Raw genomic sequence first — 20,345 nt, 5'->3', positions numbered from 1 at the left:
GGATTCAGATAGCTTCTTGTCTTCAGGGAATCTTCTGGGGAGACTGAATGGTGAAAGTCTGGCTGCGGGGGGGCGGGGAGCAGAATGCCACATCCCTCTCCCTAGTCAGGCAGCTCTGTCCTGTCTGCAGCTGCCTTTAAGGGGAATCCCAACTCTCCTAGGCTACTTAACTGTTATAGAGATGAATTCACAAGGCATTGTGTTTTAACACCTGATAATATCACAAGGAACCACAGACCTCATTCTTCTCTGTTCCCTGCCTCATTGAAACTACTGGGAGAGTATTTTAAGTTACGGACTTTTTGTGTATGGGGGTAGTAGGCGGGAGAGAGGGTGTGGGGGTGTGTGTGGGAGGAACAGAACTCAGTGTCTCGGGCATAACAGACAAATCGGTCTTCACTATAGACCCCACTAAGGGCAGGATTCTTATCTTGACTACCATGCCATTCAGCATGTCACCAGGAAAGCTGCACCTCCACTTTGTACTTTTGCCTGGTGGGTAACCCCTACCTTCCTCTTTCGTCTATCCCCAGGGAGAGCGGGGGCATGGCCGAATGGAGCTCCCCCCCCCCCGAAAAATTTCCAGGACTCACGAGATGTCAAGTCATCTCTAAAACTTTTCAAAAACCCAGAAAGTCATTTCAAACAGTCTGACTTGGTGGCCACGCAGAGGGGAAGAGCCAACTTTCCATAGAGACAGCAGGCTTGCCCCCCCACCCCAGGCTTGTGCAAAAGCGGCGGCAATGTCGTGGCCCGGACTTCAGTGACAGCTCCCTGAGCCAGGGGAAGTCCACTTGGCTGAGTGGGTAAGCTGCTGCCCAGGGCGCATATCATGAAGCCCGCTTCCAGGGGATTTCCCTCTGCAATGGAATCGGCAGAGTTTCGTCTTTTCTGAAAGATTTCCCACAGGAATACATTTATTTGACTCTGTGGAAAAATCTCAAATGTGGATTTCTCATTTAGTCACACGTTTCTTCAAATAAAGAAAATCAACACAGTTATCCTAAGTAGTAAGAACGCATACTCTATGAATGGTCTAATGCTTACTTCATGCTAGGCCCTCTTTGCTTTATGGCTAAACTGCCGAGTAAAACACATGATGTGGCCCCTGCCTCATCTAAACGAGGTTCTAATTCTAGCTGTCAGTGTTTGTACTGAAAATAAACCTGATTTCTTTAAGGAAATGTTATAATATGCCATCCCAAATCATATGTGCCTCTTTCTTGGCCTCGTTAAATGCAGCCACACCCTAAAAGATCAAGATTTGTTTGAATCTGTGAAATCTCATGGCCTTGTTGGGTGTGTGATTTAAAACATCCCTCGTACAAGGTGATGAAAATCTAGTCATATCTACACGGGAACCAAAGACCTATGACTATGAAAACATTTCTCTGTTGTTACCTTTGTCTCCACAGTTTTCAGTGAAGTGTAGCAGTCATTTATTGAACTATCGTGAGCCAAGTCCCGTTCCAGGAGTAGTAGAGGATACAGAGATACCCAAATATCTCTGTATCTGCTCTGCCAAACCGGTGAAACCCAGACATGCAGTTCTCGGAGTTAAACCATATAGCTGCCAGTATTTCACTCACAGATGCCCGCTTGGGCTGGGGGTGTAGTTCAGTGGTAGAATGCTTACTTAGCATATGTGAGATCTTAGGTCCAACCTTCAGCAACACCAGAACTAAATAAACAGGCTTTTCTGGAGCAGCACATAGATAACCAAGTGTCCATATGCCAACTAGATCCCTTGTTTAACTGTGCAGTGGCTGACATTGAGAAATTAGGGCGGCCTTATCAAGAGACTCAGAGGAGGGTCCAAGAGCCAAGATTTCAATAATTGCAGCACACAAACCTGTGCCAGTGACTGCTTGGTACAGAGTTAGCTAGGCACAAGTGGGACAATGATTGTGATCCTAAACAAGAACTTCCTATCGTGTACATTTCTGACCACAGATTCGTCACCAAGCAGATGCCAGATGATGTCGGAGCTGTTCAGTTCTATTTTTGTTGTTTTTGGAGACAGGGTTTCTCTGTGTAGTTTTGGTGCCTGTCCTGATCTCGCCCTGTAGACCAGGCTGGCCTGGAACTCACAGAGATCCTCCTGGCTCTGCCTCCTGAGTGTGTGCCTCCGCTGCCCCGGCTCGGTTCTACTTCTTACAAGACAAAGTTCCTCCGCTTTCCTTTAACCGATGTTATTGGCAGTCCATTAAACATCCAAAGCATGAATTATTCTAGTCACCTGTGTCTTTATCGTGAGCTGAATATGGTTAAACACACTCTCTTTTGTGCTTTTTGAAATATGTTTTCTTGAGGATCCAAGCCAATCAAAGATAGGAATCCTGTGCAGTGGGCGGGAAGGTTGAAAGAGACGAACTGGTAGAGATGGACTTCAACAAGAGGGGCTGGGCGTGGGTGGTCCTTGAGGAGTAACCCGGCAGTGGGGGATGAAGCAGAAGAGGACAGTTTATGAACAGCCCTGGATGTTAGGCTTCGTTCAGCAGACGGTAGGGAACCCAGAGGAATCTAGTTAGAGAAGCAACAAGATTGCTCTAAAAAAATTGACACAAGAAACTAGTGTCCCAGGGTAGACCAAAGGGCTCTAAATCTGAACAGTGGGAGAAAGAGTAGAAAGCTGGAGGAGAGTCATGTCACAGGCATAACCAACAGCATTCAATAACACACACGGGAAGCAATATTGCTAACAGTCCTCATTTGCTAAGTACTCATATGCTAGGGGCTTTGCTTAGTACTTCTCATTTCATCTTTACCCCCCCATAAAGTGGATCTTATTATGCAAGTTAGCAAGAGAATCAGCTTGTATTAGGTCACATATCTGAGAACTGTTGCAAATGGAATTTAAATTCAAATTTAAATAGAAAATGATACACTTTTTTTTTTTTTTTAAGTTAGCTGGGCAGTGGTGGTTCATGCCTTTAATCCCAGCACTCGGGAGGCAGAGGCAGGCAGATCTCTGCGTTCAAGGCCAGCCTGGTCTACAGAGTGAGTTCCAGAACAGTCAGGGCTAGACAGAGAAACCCTGTCTTGAAAAACAAAAACCAAAACATTTGCATTTGCATGAATATGCCACCCTTGGAGTATCCTTGGAGGCCGATACCCAGTAGCCGAAGGTACAGTTGGTTGTGAGCCGCCCAACATGTGCTCGGCAGTGAACTACCTGGTTCTCTGGAAGAGCAACTGCCCTTAACCACTGAGCTACCTTTTCAGCCCCAAGGGATACCATCTTAATTTATATGCTCTAAAGGATTAATCCATTTGGGTTGGAGAGCTGGTTCAGCCGTTAAAGGCTAGGCTCACAACCAAAAATATAAGGATTAATCCATTTCATTCAGCAAATATTTATTGAGTGCTTTATATATGCTTGACATTGTTCAAGTTTATCTGTATCTGTAACAAGGCTATGGATTTTTGTCTTCTTGACACTTAAGAGTAAGGATAAAAAGAACATAAGAAGTAAATAAAGTTTTTTTTGTTTTGTTTTATTTTTCTGGCTTTCCCAGTGTGAGCAGCCATGAAAAAACAGAGTCTCTGGAGACACTCTGAACCAAGCAGTGTGGGAAGTCCTGCACAGGAACTAGCAAAAGTGCCACAAGTTTCTGGAAACAGAAGAGCTGCAAATGAGCCTAAAGAATGTCAGGAGGGCAAATGCTTCTCAGGCACCATCAGCCTAAGTCCACTCCCTGTCCCAAGTTCTCTGTGTGCATCCCCGGGGACTGGGATTGTGATGAGGCCAAGGCTGTGGCTGTCTCCCACACGGACAGTGAGGTGCTGAAGAAGCTTAGTAAGAGTAAGAAACAGGAAAAGGGGCTGGAGATAGTTCAGTGGCTAAGAGCGGTGACTACTCTTCCAGAGGACCTGAGTTCAATTCCCAGCACCCACATGGCAGCTCACAACTGTTTGTAACTCCCAAGATCTGACACCCTCACACAGATATGCAGGCAAACACTGATACACATAAAATAAAATAAATAACTTTTTAAAATTACATTCTTTAAAAAAAATAGGAAAAGAACTTGGGCAAAAAGGGTGATGCCTTTTTGTCCTCCAAGTCTCTGATCCAGCAGATCCCAAAATCCTGGGCCCAGGCCTAATTAAGGCTGGCAAGTTCCCTTCCCTGCTGGTGCACAATGAAAATATGGGGCCATGGTGATGAAATCCACACCAAGATGAAGAAGGTGTTGTGTCTAGTTGCTGTTGGTCATGTGGAGATGAGGGATGATAGTGGTCTGCAACATCCACCTGGCTGGCTGTCCATCTCTTGGTGCCATTGCTTGAGTGCTGGAAAAATATCTGGGTTTTATACATCAAGAATCCAGTGCCTGCTTTAGAGCACATCCTAATAGGTCTCGGTGCCACCATAAAGTGAATAAAACTATGAATTATTCGCAGCCAGCTAAGACATCAGGAGCAGCAGGAGTAAATGCTGAGGAATTGACCACTGCAAGGTACGGACTCTGAATACAGAAAGCAGGTGTTGGCTCGGAAGGAAAGAGATGAAAAATTCTGTCTTTACCTATTTTGGGTTTTGAAATGCTGTCTGTTTACTATGACAGAGGCAACTAGGGAAATTCGACTTCAAAGAAGAGTCCGGTGTGAGAATTAAATTTGAGAGACACCTGGATACTAAGGGAGTAAAGGAGTGCACCATTCCCCTAGCAGTCTTCCAGAGAACTCCTTATCCTCGACTGGTCAGGCAAACTGTAGGAGATATAGTACACCTGCCTGAGAGACTGAGGGAAGTGCTCAAAAGGTCAGGAGTTGAGTCTGCGTAGGGACCTGAGCTGTAGACAAAGGACAAGCTCTTATCAGCACACTGGGAATTGGAGCTGGAAAGTACCCAGTGTTCCAGAGAGCTGTTTACATGGACTACTTTCTAAACTGCGTTTCAGTTCTGGGCGTTCTTTTCTTTCTCTTTTTTTCTGTGTTGTCCTGGCTGTCCTGGAACTCATTCTGTAGACCAGGCTGGCCTTGGATCCAGAGATCCGCTTGCCTCTGACTTCCAAGTGATGATATTAAAGGTGTGTGCCACCACACCTGGCTTATAGTTTTTTAATACTTCACTTACTGATTTATTTATTTTTATTTTATGTGTATTAGTATTTTTCCTGCCTGTATGTCTGTGTGAGGGTGTCAGGTCCCCTGGAACTGGAGTTTACAGTAGTGAGCTGCCATGTGGGTGCTGGGAATTGAACCCAGGTGCTCTGGAAGAACAGTTAGTGCTGTTAACTGCTGAGCTATCACTCCAGTACCAATACATCACTTTCTAAAAGAAGAAAAAAAAATGAACTCGAGAAAATAAAACTTCCTTATGAAGAATCTCTTCAAGTGTTTTGCTTTAAAAAAAGTGTTTTTAGAGAGTATACCAGAGATCTGAATAGTTCAGTATCACAGCAGTAAATTGTCACAAATATTGGTGTAAGTTTTTTATCTAGAGGAAGAAATAGCTTAATATTATGCTTCAAATTTTATATTCGCAAAGGAGGAGTTGTGCCTTGGGGTGCACAATGTGCAGAATTTTTCAGCTTGAAAAGCCACCAATTTTCTAGGAGCTACACTTCACCTACTTGGAATTAATTTCCTGTATCCATCCAACGCCAGCCTTCTATGAAGTTCCTGCTTTTTGGATCTTGCTCATTGTCAATTGAGACTGCTGAACCTCAGGTTCCCATTATTTGTATTTCAACCTCAATTTCACTTTTAAGACAAAACAAAAACCAAACAAACAAAAAACCTGGGCCGCTGTCCAAAGGAAGGTCCTGCCAGACTAGAAGAAAACTTTTGTTTTCCCCAGTGGCTTTCAGATCCTACAGCTACAATCCTTCCTCCCCACATCTTACAACAGCCGCGGCGGGTAAAACGAAGGTTAGGAAAAACAGAGCCAGAACTCCAGTAAGTCAGGACAGCAAGCACAGGCGCCCACACTAACGACGGTGGCGGGGATCACACGGTCTCCTGAGGTCACCCGTACCGCGGGCCCCTTGAAAACTTCCTCTCTGGGCCAATTTACTCTCCAGAAAGCCCTGGCGGCCGCGACCCAGAGCCACTCGCCCAGAAGCACGCCGGAGCCGGCTCCGGGCTCGCGGCCACGCCCACTTAGGGGCGTGGCTCTGGAGACGCCCCGCCCCCTCCCACCACCCATTCCCCTCCCACCCGGAATCAGCGCCCGTACCCTGAGAGGCAAACCGGAGCGGAAGCCGCTCGGCCGGTGCCCCGGAAGCAGTGGCCATAACTTCCGGGAGGGGCTTGCGCGCCTGGTGTGTGTGTGTGCGCTACGGGGGTGCAGTCTGTGCTTGAAACAGCGGGGACGCCATGTCCCGCGGCTCCAGCGCCGGCTTTGACCGCCACATTACTATTTTCTCTCCCGAGGGTCGACTCTACCAAGTAGGTGAGTGAGCCAGGGCCGCCCGCGGGACACCGGAACTGCTCTGTCACGCTTCGGCCTGGGGCGAGCAGGCGCGGCCCCCGGCATGGTCTGGGGCTTGAAGCAGGGCCGGGGCCCCGAAAGGGGAAGGGTCGAGGCCGGGCTCAGGCCCGTGTCCCCATCCCCGTCGGCTCGCGGACTTTCAGCCTGAAAGCAGAGCCGCCAGCAGCGCCCACCGGTCCAGACACAAAGAGTTCCCGTGTTGCACCGCAATGCCCGCCTGCTCCGGCTTCCGGGGTCCCCCAGCCCAGTGCTCCCCAACCTTCCCAGTGCTGCGACCCTTCCATCATACAGCTCCTCATGGTGTGACCCCCAAACCGCACAGTTATTTTCGTTGCTGCTTCAACACTAACTTTGCGCCTGTTGTGGCACGTCATGTAAAGGTCTGTGCTTTCGATGGTGGTAGGTGAAAGGGTCGTTTGTTCCCCCAAAAGGAATCGCCGCCTTAGCTCCATTCTACCTGGAGCCAGAGTCTTCTCTTCGCAGAGAGTCTTGGTCCCTTAACCAGCTAACCGAAATGCACCCCACCCCACCCCCTTTGTTGAGTAGATGACTTGCTTTGTGGTCAGTTCTATATGAACATGCAAAGCCCTACCAGACAGACACTGCTGGTTCTAGAAAAGAGATAAATGTTACTCCCTGATGAAGCCCACAGCTTAAAGGAAGTGACGAATAAAAATAGAAGAGTGCAAAGTTTAAAACTGCAAGATAGAGGGATTGTAATAAACTGCTCCTGAAGCCAGCACCTCGATTTTAACCCCATCTCTGTGAATGCTCCTATAGTTTAAAAGCCAATTCTCAATCTAGTTGAGGCGCAGTGTGCTAATCTTCACTAAAGGAGCAGCTTTAATGGACAGAGACCTGAACTCGCTATCAGCAATTCCGTGTAACAGTAGATTTTGGTAAATTGATATCATGGCAGGGTTTAGATTAGGATTATAAGACAGACTTTTAAACTCTTGCCATAGAAAATTTAGTGTTGGGAGCTGGAGAGTTGGCTCAGCGGTTAAGAGCACTGACTGCTCTTCCAGAGGACCTGGGTTCAGTTCCCGGCACCCACGTGGCAACCCACAACTGTTAACTCCAAGATCTGACACCCTCACAGACATACATGCAGACAAAACACCAGTACACATAATAAAAAAAAGAAAATTTAGTGTCAGAAGGGCCTGATACACATCTGGTCCATGGTAATTTTATTTTGGAGTAAATCTTTTATCTCGGTGTCTTGGTGAGGACTATCTTGGTTGAAAATCCTCGGGTTGGCCTATAAATGGAGTTCTGCTCACCTATACATTTAGAAGTGAGGTTAAAGAAGTTGACCTACTGCACAATGTAGCTACATATTGTATGTGACGTGCCAAGGACCACCATCACTTAAGTAATTTGGTAACCCTTGTAATTCACCTCATTTGAAAGTTGTGATAAAAGAGGTGATGGTCCCGATGAAGGATTTTTTTATTTTATTTTTGGTGTTTTATTTCTGAGTTTGAAAGAGTTTTTTTCTGTGTTAGATTATTGTTTGAGGTGTTGATTTGGGTGTTTTTTAAGTTTGTAAACAGAAAAAAGCCACATTTAGACTTGTTTCTGTCAACTGCATTGTAGAAACTGGCCATAAAACAATCTTCAGTGCTTCTTAAATTTGGTGGATAGAAAGGCCAAATATAGTGTTGGTTTAGTAGGATTCAGGGCGTCATTTAAGCCTTGTTAAGAGAAAGAAAGTGAAAGCGCAGTATGAGCAAGCAATATAGTGGTGCAGTTTGGGCCTTGGGGCCACACATGGATTAAGGTACTGGCTGTGCACCACATCAGCTGGCCTGGGCAAGTATATCATCATTGCTCAGTTTCTGTTTGCAAAATTGGACTAGTAATTCCTCCTCTTATGGTTGTTGTGAGGATTCAGTTAGGCCATACATATAGATTGCTTAGTGTGTGCCTGCTAAATAATGAGCGTTTGATATAACAGGATACCTATTGAATAAAAACATGTGTTAAATTAGGACCTCTGTAGATAAAGAATCTCTTCTTTGGTCCAACTCGATCAGTTTGCTGGTGAAATATATGTGTCTGTTCACAATATTATAAATGTTGTGTTATTAGGTTAAACTTTAGAGTCCCCTAAAGACACAGCATCTAAGAACTATAAGATGCAAATTGTTACCCTAGACGGCTGAAGACTAATGTAACAAGATGGAGTGATGTAAGGGAAATAAGGATTGATAGGATGCTCCTCATGCTCCTCATTTGCCGTAGTTTAAGACTCCAAAATACCATAAGGGTTTGGGGGTAGTGTTTTCCTAGCATGCTTGAGCGTCGGCTGTATTTAATCCCCAACACTGAAATAAACAGTGTAGCAGTACTGGAGGCAGAAATTTAAATGACAGTACTAAGCATAATTATAAACATGATCTGTAATTTTAACAGTAGCAGTAGGTAGAGTTTTAAAAAAAATAACACTTTGGTAACTATTGAATTTTGTTTCTTTTTCTTTAGACTTTAAAATAATTTTTAAAAATACATTTTATGCATTTTGTGTGTGCAGATGTCAGAGGACATCCTCAGGACTCAGTTCTCTCTTCTGCCATGTAGGTCCTGGGAATCAGGTCAGGGTATCCTACTTTCTAGCAGGTACCTCTACCCACCGAACAAGCTGTCCTGCCCTGAAACATTTTTTCCCTAAGTATTTATTTTTCAAATTGTGCGTGTGTGTGTTCGTGCGTGTGTGTGTGTGTGTGTGTGTGTGTGTGTGTGTGTGTGTGTGTTCGTTCGTGCGTGCGTGCGTGCGTGCGTGCGTGCGTGCCCGCCCGCCCAACACAGGGGCCAGGAACTGCACGCGTCCTCTGCAAGAGCACGACACTCAGCCCTTGAGCCATCTCTCTAGCCTCTGACAATTTTTTTCTTAACAAGTGTGCACATTGTGTTTGTGTGCAAGCATGTGTTAGGAATAGGTTTAAAGTTTAGCTTTTTAAAATTATGTTGTATTGTCTGTGTGTATGTTTGTGTGTGTTCATATTCACATGTGTACTTATGTGTATGAGAATCAAAGGGCAACTTGTGGGAGTTGGTTCTCCACCATGTGAGTCTCAGGAATGTAACTCAGATTGTCTTTCATGCTTGTGGATGCCTTTGCTCACTGAGCCATCTCTCTGGCCCTCACATGTTGTCTCTTAATGTATGTATACAAATTGCGTTTGTACAGGCATGTGTTAAGAATTGTAGAGCACCTTGCTTTAAAGTTTAATTTTAAGGTTTGGGATGTAACTCTGTGGTTATTGCACCTGAGAAAAAGATGGGGTGGGGTAAGAGGAAGAAAGAGGAGAGTGTTAAGTATATGTGTGTATACACATATATTTACACCAAAAAAAGTTATAGGCTCAACACTCTTATATTTTCAAATCTCATATTCTCCTCCTGTGCCAGTACCAAGATTGCTAATGACCCCACTTTTGAGGATCACTGTTTTAAAAAACAAACAGGAAAGGCGCAAAACTACACAGAGAAACCCTGTCTCGAAAAACCAAAAAAAAAACAAAAAAAACAAACAAACAAAAAAAAAAAACAAATATTAGGAAGTTCTGTGAAATGACCTACACTTCCTGATTATGTAGCCTTCAAACTTCAGGAAACAACAGAACATCTTGTTTTGTTGTTTTTTAAGGTTTATTTCTAATTGTGTGTGTGTGTGTGTGTGTGTGTGTGTGTGTGTGTGTGTGTGTGTGTGTGTGTGTCTCCCCGTGGGGATATTCTTGAGTGCAGGTGTCTACAGAGGCCAGGAGCATTGGATCTGCCAGGAGCTGAAATTTCAGTTGACTGTTGAACTGCCTGATGTGGATGCTGGGAACTGAGCCTGGGTCCTCTGCAAGAGCAGCAACACTATCAACTGCTGAGCCACCTCTCCAGTCTCCCGTCTTTTATTTTTTTAATAATCAAACTTTACAGGTTATTTGGATCTTTCATCTTAATTTTCCAACTCATGTTTATCTAGGAAGAACAAATTAATGTCCTCAAACTCATCATAGCATTTACATTGTGTGCCAGTTATTTGCACCTCAGAGTCACTTGTATATGCTTTGTGAAGCCTGATGTGTCCAAAAGAGGGATGTGTTTCTCCGCTGTTTGCTGGCATCAGTGTGAGCTGCTTACACTGAGCCATTCATTACCTGACATTGCTTGCTTGTCCTGAACTTCTGATAAAGTAGGCACAGTACCTTTTATAGTTCGCCCATTTCTCCACTAATATTACATAAATGAAAAGTTGAAGGAATGATAGGAATTGTAGGAAATAAGCAAATTATAAGAGAATACTATGGGCAGAAATCCTTATATTCAGAACAGTTGTTTACTAACCCTTTTATTTGTGAGTAAGGAAGGAACTTATATCTTTTATTTTTAATGTTAGTTTTTTTATCTGGCAGTGGTGGTGCACACCTTTAATACCAGCACTTGGGAGGCAGAAGCAGGTAGAGCTTTGAGTTCAGGCCAGCCTGGTCTGCAGAGTGAGTTCCATAACAACCAGGTCTACACAGAGAAACTGCGATTCAAAAAAACAATTAAAACTATTTTATATTATATATTACATTATATGTATATGTATATTAGTGTTTGAAGGCGTGTATGCATGTGCTTGCAGATGCGAGGTGAAGGCAGGAATCCCTTGGGACTGGAGATCAGGAAGTTATGAGCTGCCTTATAGGTTCTGGGAATCAAACCCGAGTCCTCTGCAAGAGCAGCTAGTGCTTATAACCACTGAACCATCTTCCCATCCCGGCAATTTGCATCAGTAGCTTGTTTTTATATTGAACACAAAAGCTGTTGTTTGACAGTTTGTATTGTGTGTGTGTGTGTCTGTCTGTCTGTCTGTCTCTGTGAGCACGCACAGTGAAGTGTAATGCTAAATGCACACTTCAAAGTGAGAAGACATCAGCAATCTTGCTCTTCCAATCTCTGCCTTACTCCTTTGAGACAGGGACTCTCACTGAATCCAGCAGTAGGCTGGCCCCAGCAATCTCCAATGATCTCCTGTCATCCGGCATGTACACATACATGCTCAGGGATTGCAGGCCTGTGACCATGGTGGCCTCCTGTGTGAGCGCTGGATGTTTGAGTGACATGGCGGCACTCCTTCCTGCTCGGCCATCTTCCTAGCCCAGGTTTGGTTTGGTTTTTCAGTTTGGAGAGGGACTGTGTGAGGGTCAGAGAACAACTTGCAGGAGTTACTTCCCTCCTACCTTGTAGAGTCTGGGGATCAAACTCAGGTCATCCGGCTTGGTCCTAAGTGTTTTACCTGCTCAACCACCTTGAGGGCCTTGCTGGGTTCTTTTGTTTTTGTGTTGAGACAGGGTTTTGCTCTGTATCTGAGCCTGGCTTTGAACTTGAGGCAGTCCTCTTGCTTTAGCCTCCCCAGGCTCAGATTTAGGCATGCACTACCAAACACAGCCAAGGACTGTTTTTTAATGTGTAAAAAATGACAGTTTCAAGGGCTGGGCCCAAGGAAAAAAAAAGTAGGGCCAGTTGCATACACTAGACAGGGCTCCATGATTTCAAGACTAGCCAGGGCTACATAGACTGCCTCCAAAATAAATTAAAGACCTAAATAAACAAGCCAAGCCTGGAAGGAGGTTTGTGTTTGTTATCTTAGTAGTGCCAGCTCTGACAAGCAGATCTCTGGGACTTGCTGGCTAGCAGCCTAGCATACTCTGCAAGCTCCAGACCAGCAAGAGACCCTATTTCAAAAAACAAGATGGATAACCCTGAGAAATGAATGACACCTAAGGTTGTCCTTTGGCCTTCACACATGTGTGCATGTGTCCTATACACATGGACACAAAGGATCAAATAATTTGATTCACGTGGATCTTACTGTTCTTTAAAAAAAAAAAAGTCTTTTAAATTATGTGTATGTGTGTGAGTGTGTGCATATGAGTGTAGGTGCCCATGGAGTACAGAAGAGGGCATGGAGTTAAAGGAGCTGGGAGCAACCTGTTGGGGTGCTGGTGACTGAACTTGGTCCTCCGGAAGAGCAGTCAATGTTCTTAACTGCTGAGCCATCTCTAGCACCGCCAGTCTGCACGACAGTCCACTTGATAGGTTTCTCTGTGACTGCTTCATTGTTTGAAACATGGTCTTGTTATTTCTTGACCAGGATGTCCCTGAGCTCCTGGGCATTCTTCCTTAACCTTAGTGCCAGAATTATAGGCCAAGGCTACCAGAGCCAGCGTCTTTTGGTCAAGTTTTGTATTTCAGATACTGTGTTTTTTATTTGGATACTTTTCCTTTTTAAAAGGTTTGATTACTTTGTATGTGGGTACATGTGTCAGTACACTAAGTGGTGTCCATAGGCAGCTTTGTGGAGTTGGTTCTTTCCTTCTGTATTATTGTGTCAGTTCTGGGTATTGAACTCAAGTCAGTAGGTACCCTAGTTTGGTGCTGTGACAAAAGGCCATGACCAAACCAGCTTGGGGAGGAACAAGTGTATGACTTACACTTCACAGTCACAGTCCATCACTGAGGGAAGTCAGGACAGATCTCAAGCCAGGAACCTGGAGGCAGGAGCTGAAACAGTAGCAATGGAGGAACACTGGATACTTGTGTTTCTTACTCTGGTCATTTATGGAGGCTCTGGCAACTCCTCAGAGCCAGTGTCCAGAGTAACACTTACAGTCAGGCTTTTGTTTTGTTTTTAATTTTTTTTTTTTTTTTTTTGAGCTGAGGACTGAACCCAGGGCCTTGCCCTTGCTAGGCAAGCGCTCTACCACTGAGCTAAATCCCCAACCGTTTTTTTTTTTTTTTTTCCCCGACACAGGGTTTCTCTGTGTAGTTTTGGTGACTGTCCTGGATCTCGCTCTGTAGCCCAGGCTGGCCTTGAACTCACAGAGATCCACCTGCCTCTGTCTCCCAAGTGCTGGGATTAAAGGCGTGTGCCACCACCTCCTGACTATAGACAGGCTTTTGACATTGTTGCCTACAATGTAGCAATATTTTAGTCGTAACTGGGATTAAGAATCATTAAAAAAAAAAAAAAAAATCACGGAGGGGCTGGTGAGATGGTGGCTCAGGGGTTAAGAGCACTGGTTGTTCTTCAAGAGGACCTGAGTTCAATTCCCAGCACCTACATTGCAGCTCATAACTGTCTGTAACTCCAGTTCCAGGGGAACTGATTCCCTCACACAGGCGTACATACAGGCAAAACACTAATGCACATAAAAAAATATTTAAAAAAAAATCATCTTCTGAGCTGGGTGATGGTGGCACACACCTTTAACCCAGCACTCAGGATGCAGAGGTAGGCAGATCTCTGTGAGCCGAGTCCAGCCAGGGCTACACAGAGAAACCCTGTCTCAGAAAAAATACCTCCCATATTTTCTTTATTAACACAGAAAATGATAGTCTTATTTCTAATCTTTTTTCCTCAAAGACCATCATTATCAAATAAACTATGTGATAACAAAGTAATTTGTATTTGGTTCCCATCTTGATGCCAGTTTTTAAAAACAGAACTCATTGACAATGTCTAGAAGTACACAATCTGAAGTTTGTATTAAACCAAAGAACCCTATGTTGACTGTTCTTGGCCTAGGAAAACCAGGCTTGGTTGAAATTATGCCCACAAACAACACTTAAGGTGATGAGATAATTCAGATCTGCTGTGATAAAATTAGAGTAAGACTGTCAAAATTCGGTCTTGAACCTAATGAAAATTCAGTAAAATAAAATTGGAAGAAATGGAGCTGGTTTGACTCATTTATTGGCATTTTTATTATTTTGACTTTCTGTGGTTGGCATTCCACGTTCATATAGTTTAGCCTCATCCTTTTTTTTAATATTTATTTTTATTTCACATACATTGGTGTTTTGCCATGGGTATTGGGTCTCAGGAACTGGAGTTACAGACAGTTGTGAGCTGCCATGTGGGTGCTGGAAATTGAACCCGGGTCCTCTGGAAGAGCAGTCAGTGCTCTTAACCACTAAGCCATCTCTCCAGCCCCTAGCTTCATTCTTTTTTTTTTTTTTTTTTTTTTTCTTTTTTTTTGGTTTTTCGAGACAGGGTTTCTCTGTGTAGCTTTGCGCCTTTTCCTGGAGCTCACTTGGTAGCCCAGGCTGGCCTCGAACTCACAGAGATCCGCCTGGCTCTGCCTCCCGAGTGCTGGGATTAAAGGCGTGCGCCACCACCGCCCGGCTAGCTTCATTCTTTTAACAATAATTTGTTAATCAAGATAAATTTATCCCATCTTAGACATGGTGGCACATGCTTTTAATCCCAATCCCAGCACTCAGGAGGTCCAGGCCAGCCAGAGCTACATAATGAGATCCTGTCTCAAAAATGGAAAGAAAATTGTTCTACCTTTTTTTTTTTTTGGCTTTGGTTTTGGTTTTTTGAGACAGGCTTTCTCGTCCTGGCTGTCCTGAAACTTGCTCTGTAGACCGGGCTAACCTCAAACTCACAAAGCTGTACCTGCCTCTAAGGTGCATACCACCACAACCAACTCTACTTTTTTTTTTAAGAGTCTATAGTATCTCAGGCTGACCTTGAACTCCCTATATAAGGAGAACCTTGAATTTCTGATCCTCCTATTAGCATTTACCCAATGCCAATAACATTCTAGTCCCCACACTCAGATTGACCCAGTACTCTGTATACTAAGCCTGCATCTACAACTGAGCTACATCCCCAGCCCCTATTCCATCTTCAAACAATCAATCAATCAAACCTATTTTGTTTTTCCAGAATATGCTTTTAAGGCTATTAACCAGGGTGGACTCACCTCTGTGGCTGTCAGAGGAAAAGACTGTGCAGTGATTGTCACACAGAAGAAAGTACCCGTAAGTAATAGCCCAGGGGGTCGATTGCTGCAAACTAGAACGTGTGAATTCTTCATGATTTGAACAGTTTACATGGCTACCTATTCATATTAGCACTGTTCCTGGTTTGACTCTTACTAATCATCCAGGGAACGTTGAGAGTGAAAGGTGTTTTGGCTGAGTAGATAAAAGTAGCACATTAAACTTTGTGATATAATTATAATAAATGCAATGAGATTTCTAAGTCTTTTGTTTTCTGGGACCTTCAACGCACAGAAAACATCTAGCAGAACCATTTTCCTCTACCCCCTTTTTAAAGATTGGCTTTAAATGAATTATAAATAAACTGTAAAATGAACAGAATATATGTGTCTCATAACTTCTATTTTACAGTTTATTGTTACAGTTCCATACTGTTGGTTTTTTATAACTGCACAGAGGCCTGTGGACCTTACAGTGAAATTATTGTGATTTATTTTGTTCATTAGGACAAATTACTGGATTCCAGCACAGTGACTCACTTGTTCAAAATAACTGAAAACATTGGCTGTGTGATGACTGGAATGACAGGTAACTGGTGACTAGCTGCCTTCTTGGAAGTACAGACCTGATGTTATTTCATCATAATTATTTTTATTTGTATTGATGTGTTTTTGCATTTATTTATCGATTGTGTGTGTGGGAGGGGTGCACTGTGTTGTGGCATATGTGAGGTCAGAGGGCAACCTGTGGTAGCTGGCCTTCTCGACCATGTGGGTTCTGAGGACGGAACTCAGGTCATCAGACTTAGTAGCAAGCACCCTGACCTACTGAGCCATCCTACCAGCTCTACCTTTTGTGTTTAAAGATCCTGTAGTATATGTTTTGAGGTGTTATTAAGAGATCCGCTGTCTTCCAGAGTTGGTATTCATTTGTGTTTGTACAAGTGTGCTCACTTGTGCATATGCTTGTAGAGGCCACTGGTGTCTTCCCCTACCATTCTTCACCTTATTTTTCAAGATAGGTCTCCTCAAATCTGGATCTCTGTTTCAGCTAGACTGTGTGGCCAGCAAGCCCCCAGGATCATCTTCCTATTTCTGTGACATGCCCCCCGACCCTAGGGTTACATGTGCAGGCCCAGCTTTTACGTAGGTACTCGGGATTCAAACTTAGGCCCTCATGTGTGCACAGGAATTTACTTGCTGAGCTGACTCCCCAATCTCTAGCATCAATATTTTAAGACTATCAGGAATTTATTTGGTTGGTTGTTCAGTTAGTTTAGTTCACTGATTATTTAGTTGACTGATTGGGGGAGCTGTTTGTTTGTTTGAAATAGTGTCTAGAACTCACTGTGTAGACCAGTGGTTTGTAGATGTAACCAACCGTCTTATTAAATAAGAAACACAGAAACAATGTAAAAGAAAAAGCCGAGAGGTCAGAGCTCAGAGCTAAATCTCACCCTTCCTCCTGCGGTGGTCCTAGCTCTCCGAAAGAGAGCTACTTCCTGTGTGTATGTCTTTACATAGTCTTTTTGTTCTGCCTTCTCATTGGTTGTAAACCCAAACACGTGACTGCCTCGTCACTGCCTGTGTGTACAGCCCTCTAGGTCTTAAAGGCATATGTCTCCAATGCTGGCTGTATCCCTGAACACACAGAGATCTATGGGATTAAAGGCATGTGCCACCACCGCCACACTCTTGCTATGGCTGTAATAGCTCTGACCCCCGGGCAACTTTATTTATTAACATACAATCAAAATCACATTTCAGTACAATTAGAATACCACCACAGTGGTTCTCAGCCTTCTTAATTCTCTGACCCTTTTATATAGTTCATGTTGTGGTGACCCCCCAGCCATAAAATTATTTTTGTTGCTACTTCATAACTATAATTTTGCTACTGTTGTAAATTGTATGTAAATATCTGTGGTTTTCGGTGGCCTTAGGTGACCCCTGTGGAAGGGTAGTTTGACAGCCCTCCCAGAGGGATCGATACCCACAGTTTGAGAACCATTTGTGTAGACCAAGCTGCACCTGCTCCTGACTGCTAGGGTTAAAGGCCTGTGCCACCATGCCTGGCTGATGAGTTGGGTTTTGGAGACAGCATTTTGCAGTGTACCCTGGGCTGGCTTCACATCCAGTAATTGTCCTCCTCAGCCTGCTGAGTGCTGGATTGCAGGAGTGGCTTGTGGGCTACTTTGAAATCCTAAGTGTAATGGAGTTAGGTCTGTATCTGCTGGTGGGATCTGGACCCTCATAGACACTGCATTTCAGATGTGGTTAGTAATTTAAAGGGACCTAAAGAATTAATCCTTCTCAAATCTAGTCATGACACTAGTTAGAAGTGAGTGAGCATTTCTATAAAATTTACTTTGGCTCGTAATTTTCTGAATTCAAAGGAAAATTCAAGTCCAAAACATAAAGTTGAAGAGATATTATTCTCTTCCCTTAAAGTATGTATATATTTTAGGAGGCTGGAGAGATGGCTCAAGGATTAATAGCCCTTGCTGCTGCAGAGGACCCAGGTTCAATTCCCAGCACCCACATAGCAGCTTGTGATCTCTTTTGGCCTCTGAGGGCACACGCATACAGGCAAATACTCATGCACATAAGACTAAAATAAATCTTTTAGAAATAGTATTTCTCATGAAACGTTTTTTTAAAAAGCACATTCTTTGAGAGTTATTAGACTTTTTTGTTATTACATATATTTTTGCACATATATGCCATGGAGCATGTGTAGAGGACAGAGGACAGCTTGTGGAAGTTGGTTCTCTCCTCCCACACTGGGTCCGGATCAGACTCAAAGTCATCAGGCTTGGTGGCAAGTCCCTCTATCTGTTGAACCATTTTGCCAGCTCAATTTATTAGATCCTTGTAGAAACTGTTTTGACTGCTGGTGAAAGGCCTGGTGTGAAAGAGCAATGTGGTCTATAAATTTAGCTCCATGTTTTAATCTTCTTTTCTTATATGTACTCCACGCTGAGTTACTCAGTGTTCATTATCACGAGAAAAAGCTGCAGGGGACCCTTGGGCCTTCTGAGACTTGTATTTGAAATGAACATATGGCTGTATATGGTGGGGAGATGGCTTTCACATCCTTCTGTGCTTCTAAAGTTAATCTTGGGGTTTGTTTATCTTTTAGCTGACAGCCGGTCCCAGGTACAGAGGGCACGCTATGAGGCAGCTAATTGGAAATACAAATACGGCTATGAGATTCCTGTGGACATGCTGTGTAAGAGAATTGCTGATATTTCTCAAGTCTACACACAGAATGCTGAAATGCGGCCGCTTGGTTGTTGTGAGTATGCTCAGAAGTCTTCTGAAGAATTGAGTTATAGTTGTCTTTTAAAATGTGTGGAAAGAAACTGAGACCACACTTGGGTTCTGAACATGTAGTTTGAAATTAAAGCTTGGAGTTCTGTTCTGTTTTGTTTTGTTATTCAAAATCTTTCTGTTTAGAATATGTGATGTGGAATATCCAAGTCCTCATTTTAGTAGGGTGTTGTAATGGGATTCCACTGTAATTCCAGAGTATTCATTCTGGGAATTTTAGTAGGTACTTGAACAGTACCAGTGTGCTTTTGGTCATGGGTAAAGAATTGGTATAACACATAAGCTTATAGCTTATGTTTATATTTCTAATTTTAAAAAAGTTTGTTGTTGTCGAGACAGGGTTTCTTTGTGTAGTTTTGGTGCCTGTCCTGAATCTCACTCAATCTAGTAGATTAGACTGGCCTCAAACCCACAGAGATCCTCCTGCCTCTGCCTCCCAAGTGCTGGAATTAAGGGCGTGCGTCACTGCACCCAGCTTGTATTTCTATTTTTTTAAATGAAATTTCATTGAGGAAGAGTAAGATTTACTGATCTTTAGATTCAATGTTTTATAAACTCACCTGACAATCTCAAAGCATATTTGTTTCTTTTCTTTCTTTCTCTCTCCTTTTTTTTTTTTTTTTTTTTTTTTTTTTTGCTTTTCCGAGGCAGGGTTTCTCTGTGTGGCCCAGACTGGCCTTGAACTCAGATCCACCTGCCTCTTCCTCCAGAGTGCTGGGATTAAAGGCGTGCATCACTACTGCCTGACATCATATTTGTTTCTGACATCATTCCTGTCCCCTGACCTTCCTTTTGTGTGTCTATGTCTGTCTCATGCTGGGGCTCAAAGCCAGGACTGTGTTTGTTAGGCAAGTGCTCTACCACAGAGCTATAAACCTAGCTCTGAGAATTAAATCTAATGTTTCTTTTTAGCAAATGTTCTGTTGACCTCTTAAACATTATTTCTCCTTTCATTTCTTGTTTTCTTAATGTATGGTGTTTTGCCTGCCTGTATTTCTGTGCACCATGTGATGACCAGTCGAGGCTAGACGAGGATGTCAGAATCCCCAGAACTAGAGTTAGATGGTTATAAGCTGCCACATGGGTGCTGGGAATCGAATCCTGATCCTCTGAAAGAGCAGCCAGCGTTCCTGTGACTGCTGAGCTTCCTCTCCAGTTCCGATTTCATCCCCATCCCTCCCTTACTCTTGGAGTCTGAGTTACTCAAGCTTCCCTCAAATTTGCAATCCCCCTGCCTTAGCCTCCCAAGTGTTAGCATACAGGTATGGTGGCACCTAGTGCTCTCATGTTCATGCTCCTGTGTTTGTCCTTTAAATGTTGTTACTTCTCAGGCTTTATTCTTGGGCCCTCTCTCCCTCCTCTGCCGTCTAGTTAACGTCACCCTTGAGTGGCTTCACTTGCTACTTCACCTCTACACCAGTCGCTCACCTGGCTTCCTCCTTCCTTTCTTTCTTTCTTTCTTTCTTTCTTTCTTTCTTTCTTTCTTTCTTTCTTTCTTTCTTTCTTTCTTTCTTTCTTTCTTTTCTTTCCCTCTCTCTTTTCTTCCTTCCTTCTTTCCTTTCTCTCTCTTTCCCTTCTCTCTCTCTCTTTTCTTTCTTTTTAACAATTTCTTTATTTTTATTTTTTGTGCATTGGTGTTTTGCCTGTATGTCTGTGTGAGAGTGTTGGATCCTGAAGTTACAGACCGTTGTGAGCTGCCGTATGGGTGCTGGAATGAACCCGGGTCCTCGGAAGAGCAGTCGGTGCTCTTAACGGCTGAGTCATCTCTCCAGCCCTCAGGTGGTTTCTTGTCC

General features: G+C 43.7%; 1 protein-coding gene across 2 annotated transcripts in view; it reads left to right on the top strand.

Moving 5' to 3' along the window:
• Psma6 (proteasome 20S subunit alpha 6) overlaps nt 1-20,345 on the top strand; it is a 33,518-nt gene that overhangs the window by 6,996 nt on the left and 6,177 nt on the right. The window contains exons 1-4 of one of the 2 annotated variants that reach the window (XM_006985253.4): nt 6,228-6,403; nt 15,165-15,259; nt 15,727-15,808; nt 18,362-18,517. In XM_006985253.4, the coding sequence (XP_006985315.1) occupies nt 6,328-6,403; nt 15,165-15,259; nt 15,727-15,808; nt 18,362-18,517 (409 nt within the window). In that variant the 5' untranslated portion in view covers nt 6,228-6,327. Of the gene's footprint in view, nt 1-6,227; nt 6,404-15,164; nt 15,260-15,726; nt 15,809-18,361; nt 18,518-20,345 lie in introns of those variants that run through there. The other variant, XM_076550643.1, reaches the window with a different exon arrangement.

Source organism: Peromyscus maniculatus, chromosome 14 (assembly GCF_049852395.1).
Source record: "Peromyscus maniculatus bairdii isolate BWxNUB_F1_BW_parent chromosome 14, HU_Pman_BW_mat_3.1, whole genome shotgun sequence".
Classification (NCBI taxonomy): Eukaryota; Metazoa; Chordata; class Mammalia; order Rodentia; family Cricetidae; genus Peromyscus; species Peromyscus maniculatus.
Note: the sequence above shows the minus strand (reverse complement) of the source record. Positions and strands in the feature narration are given on the sequence as shown.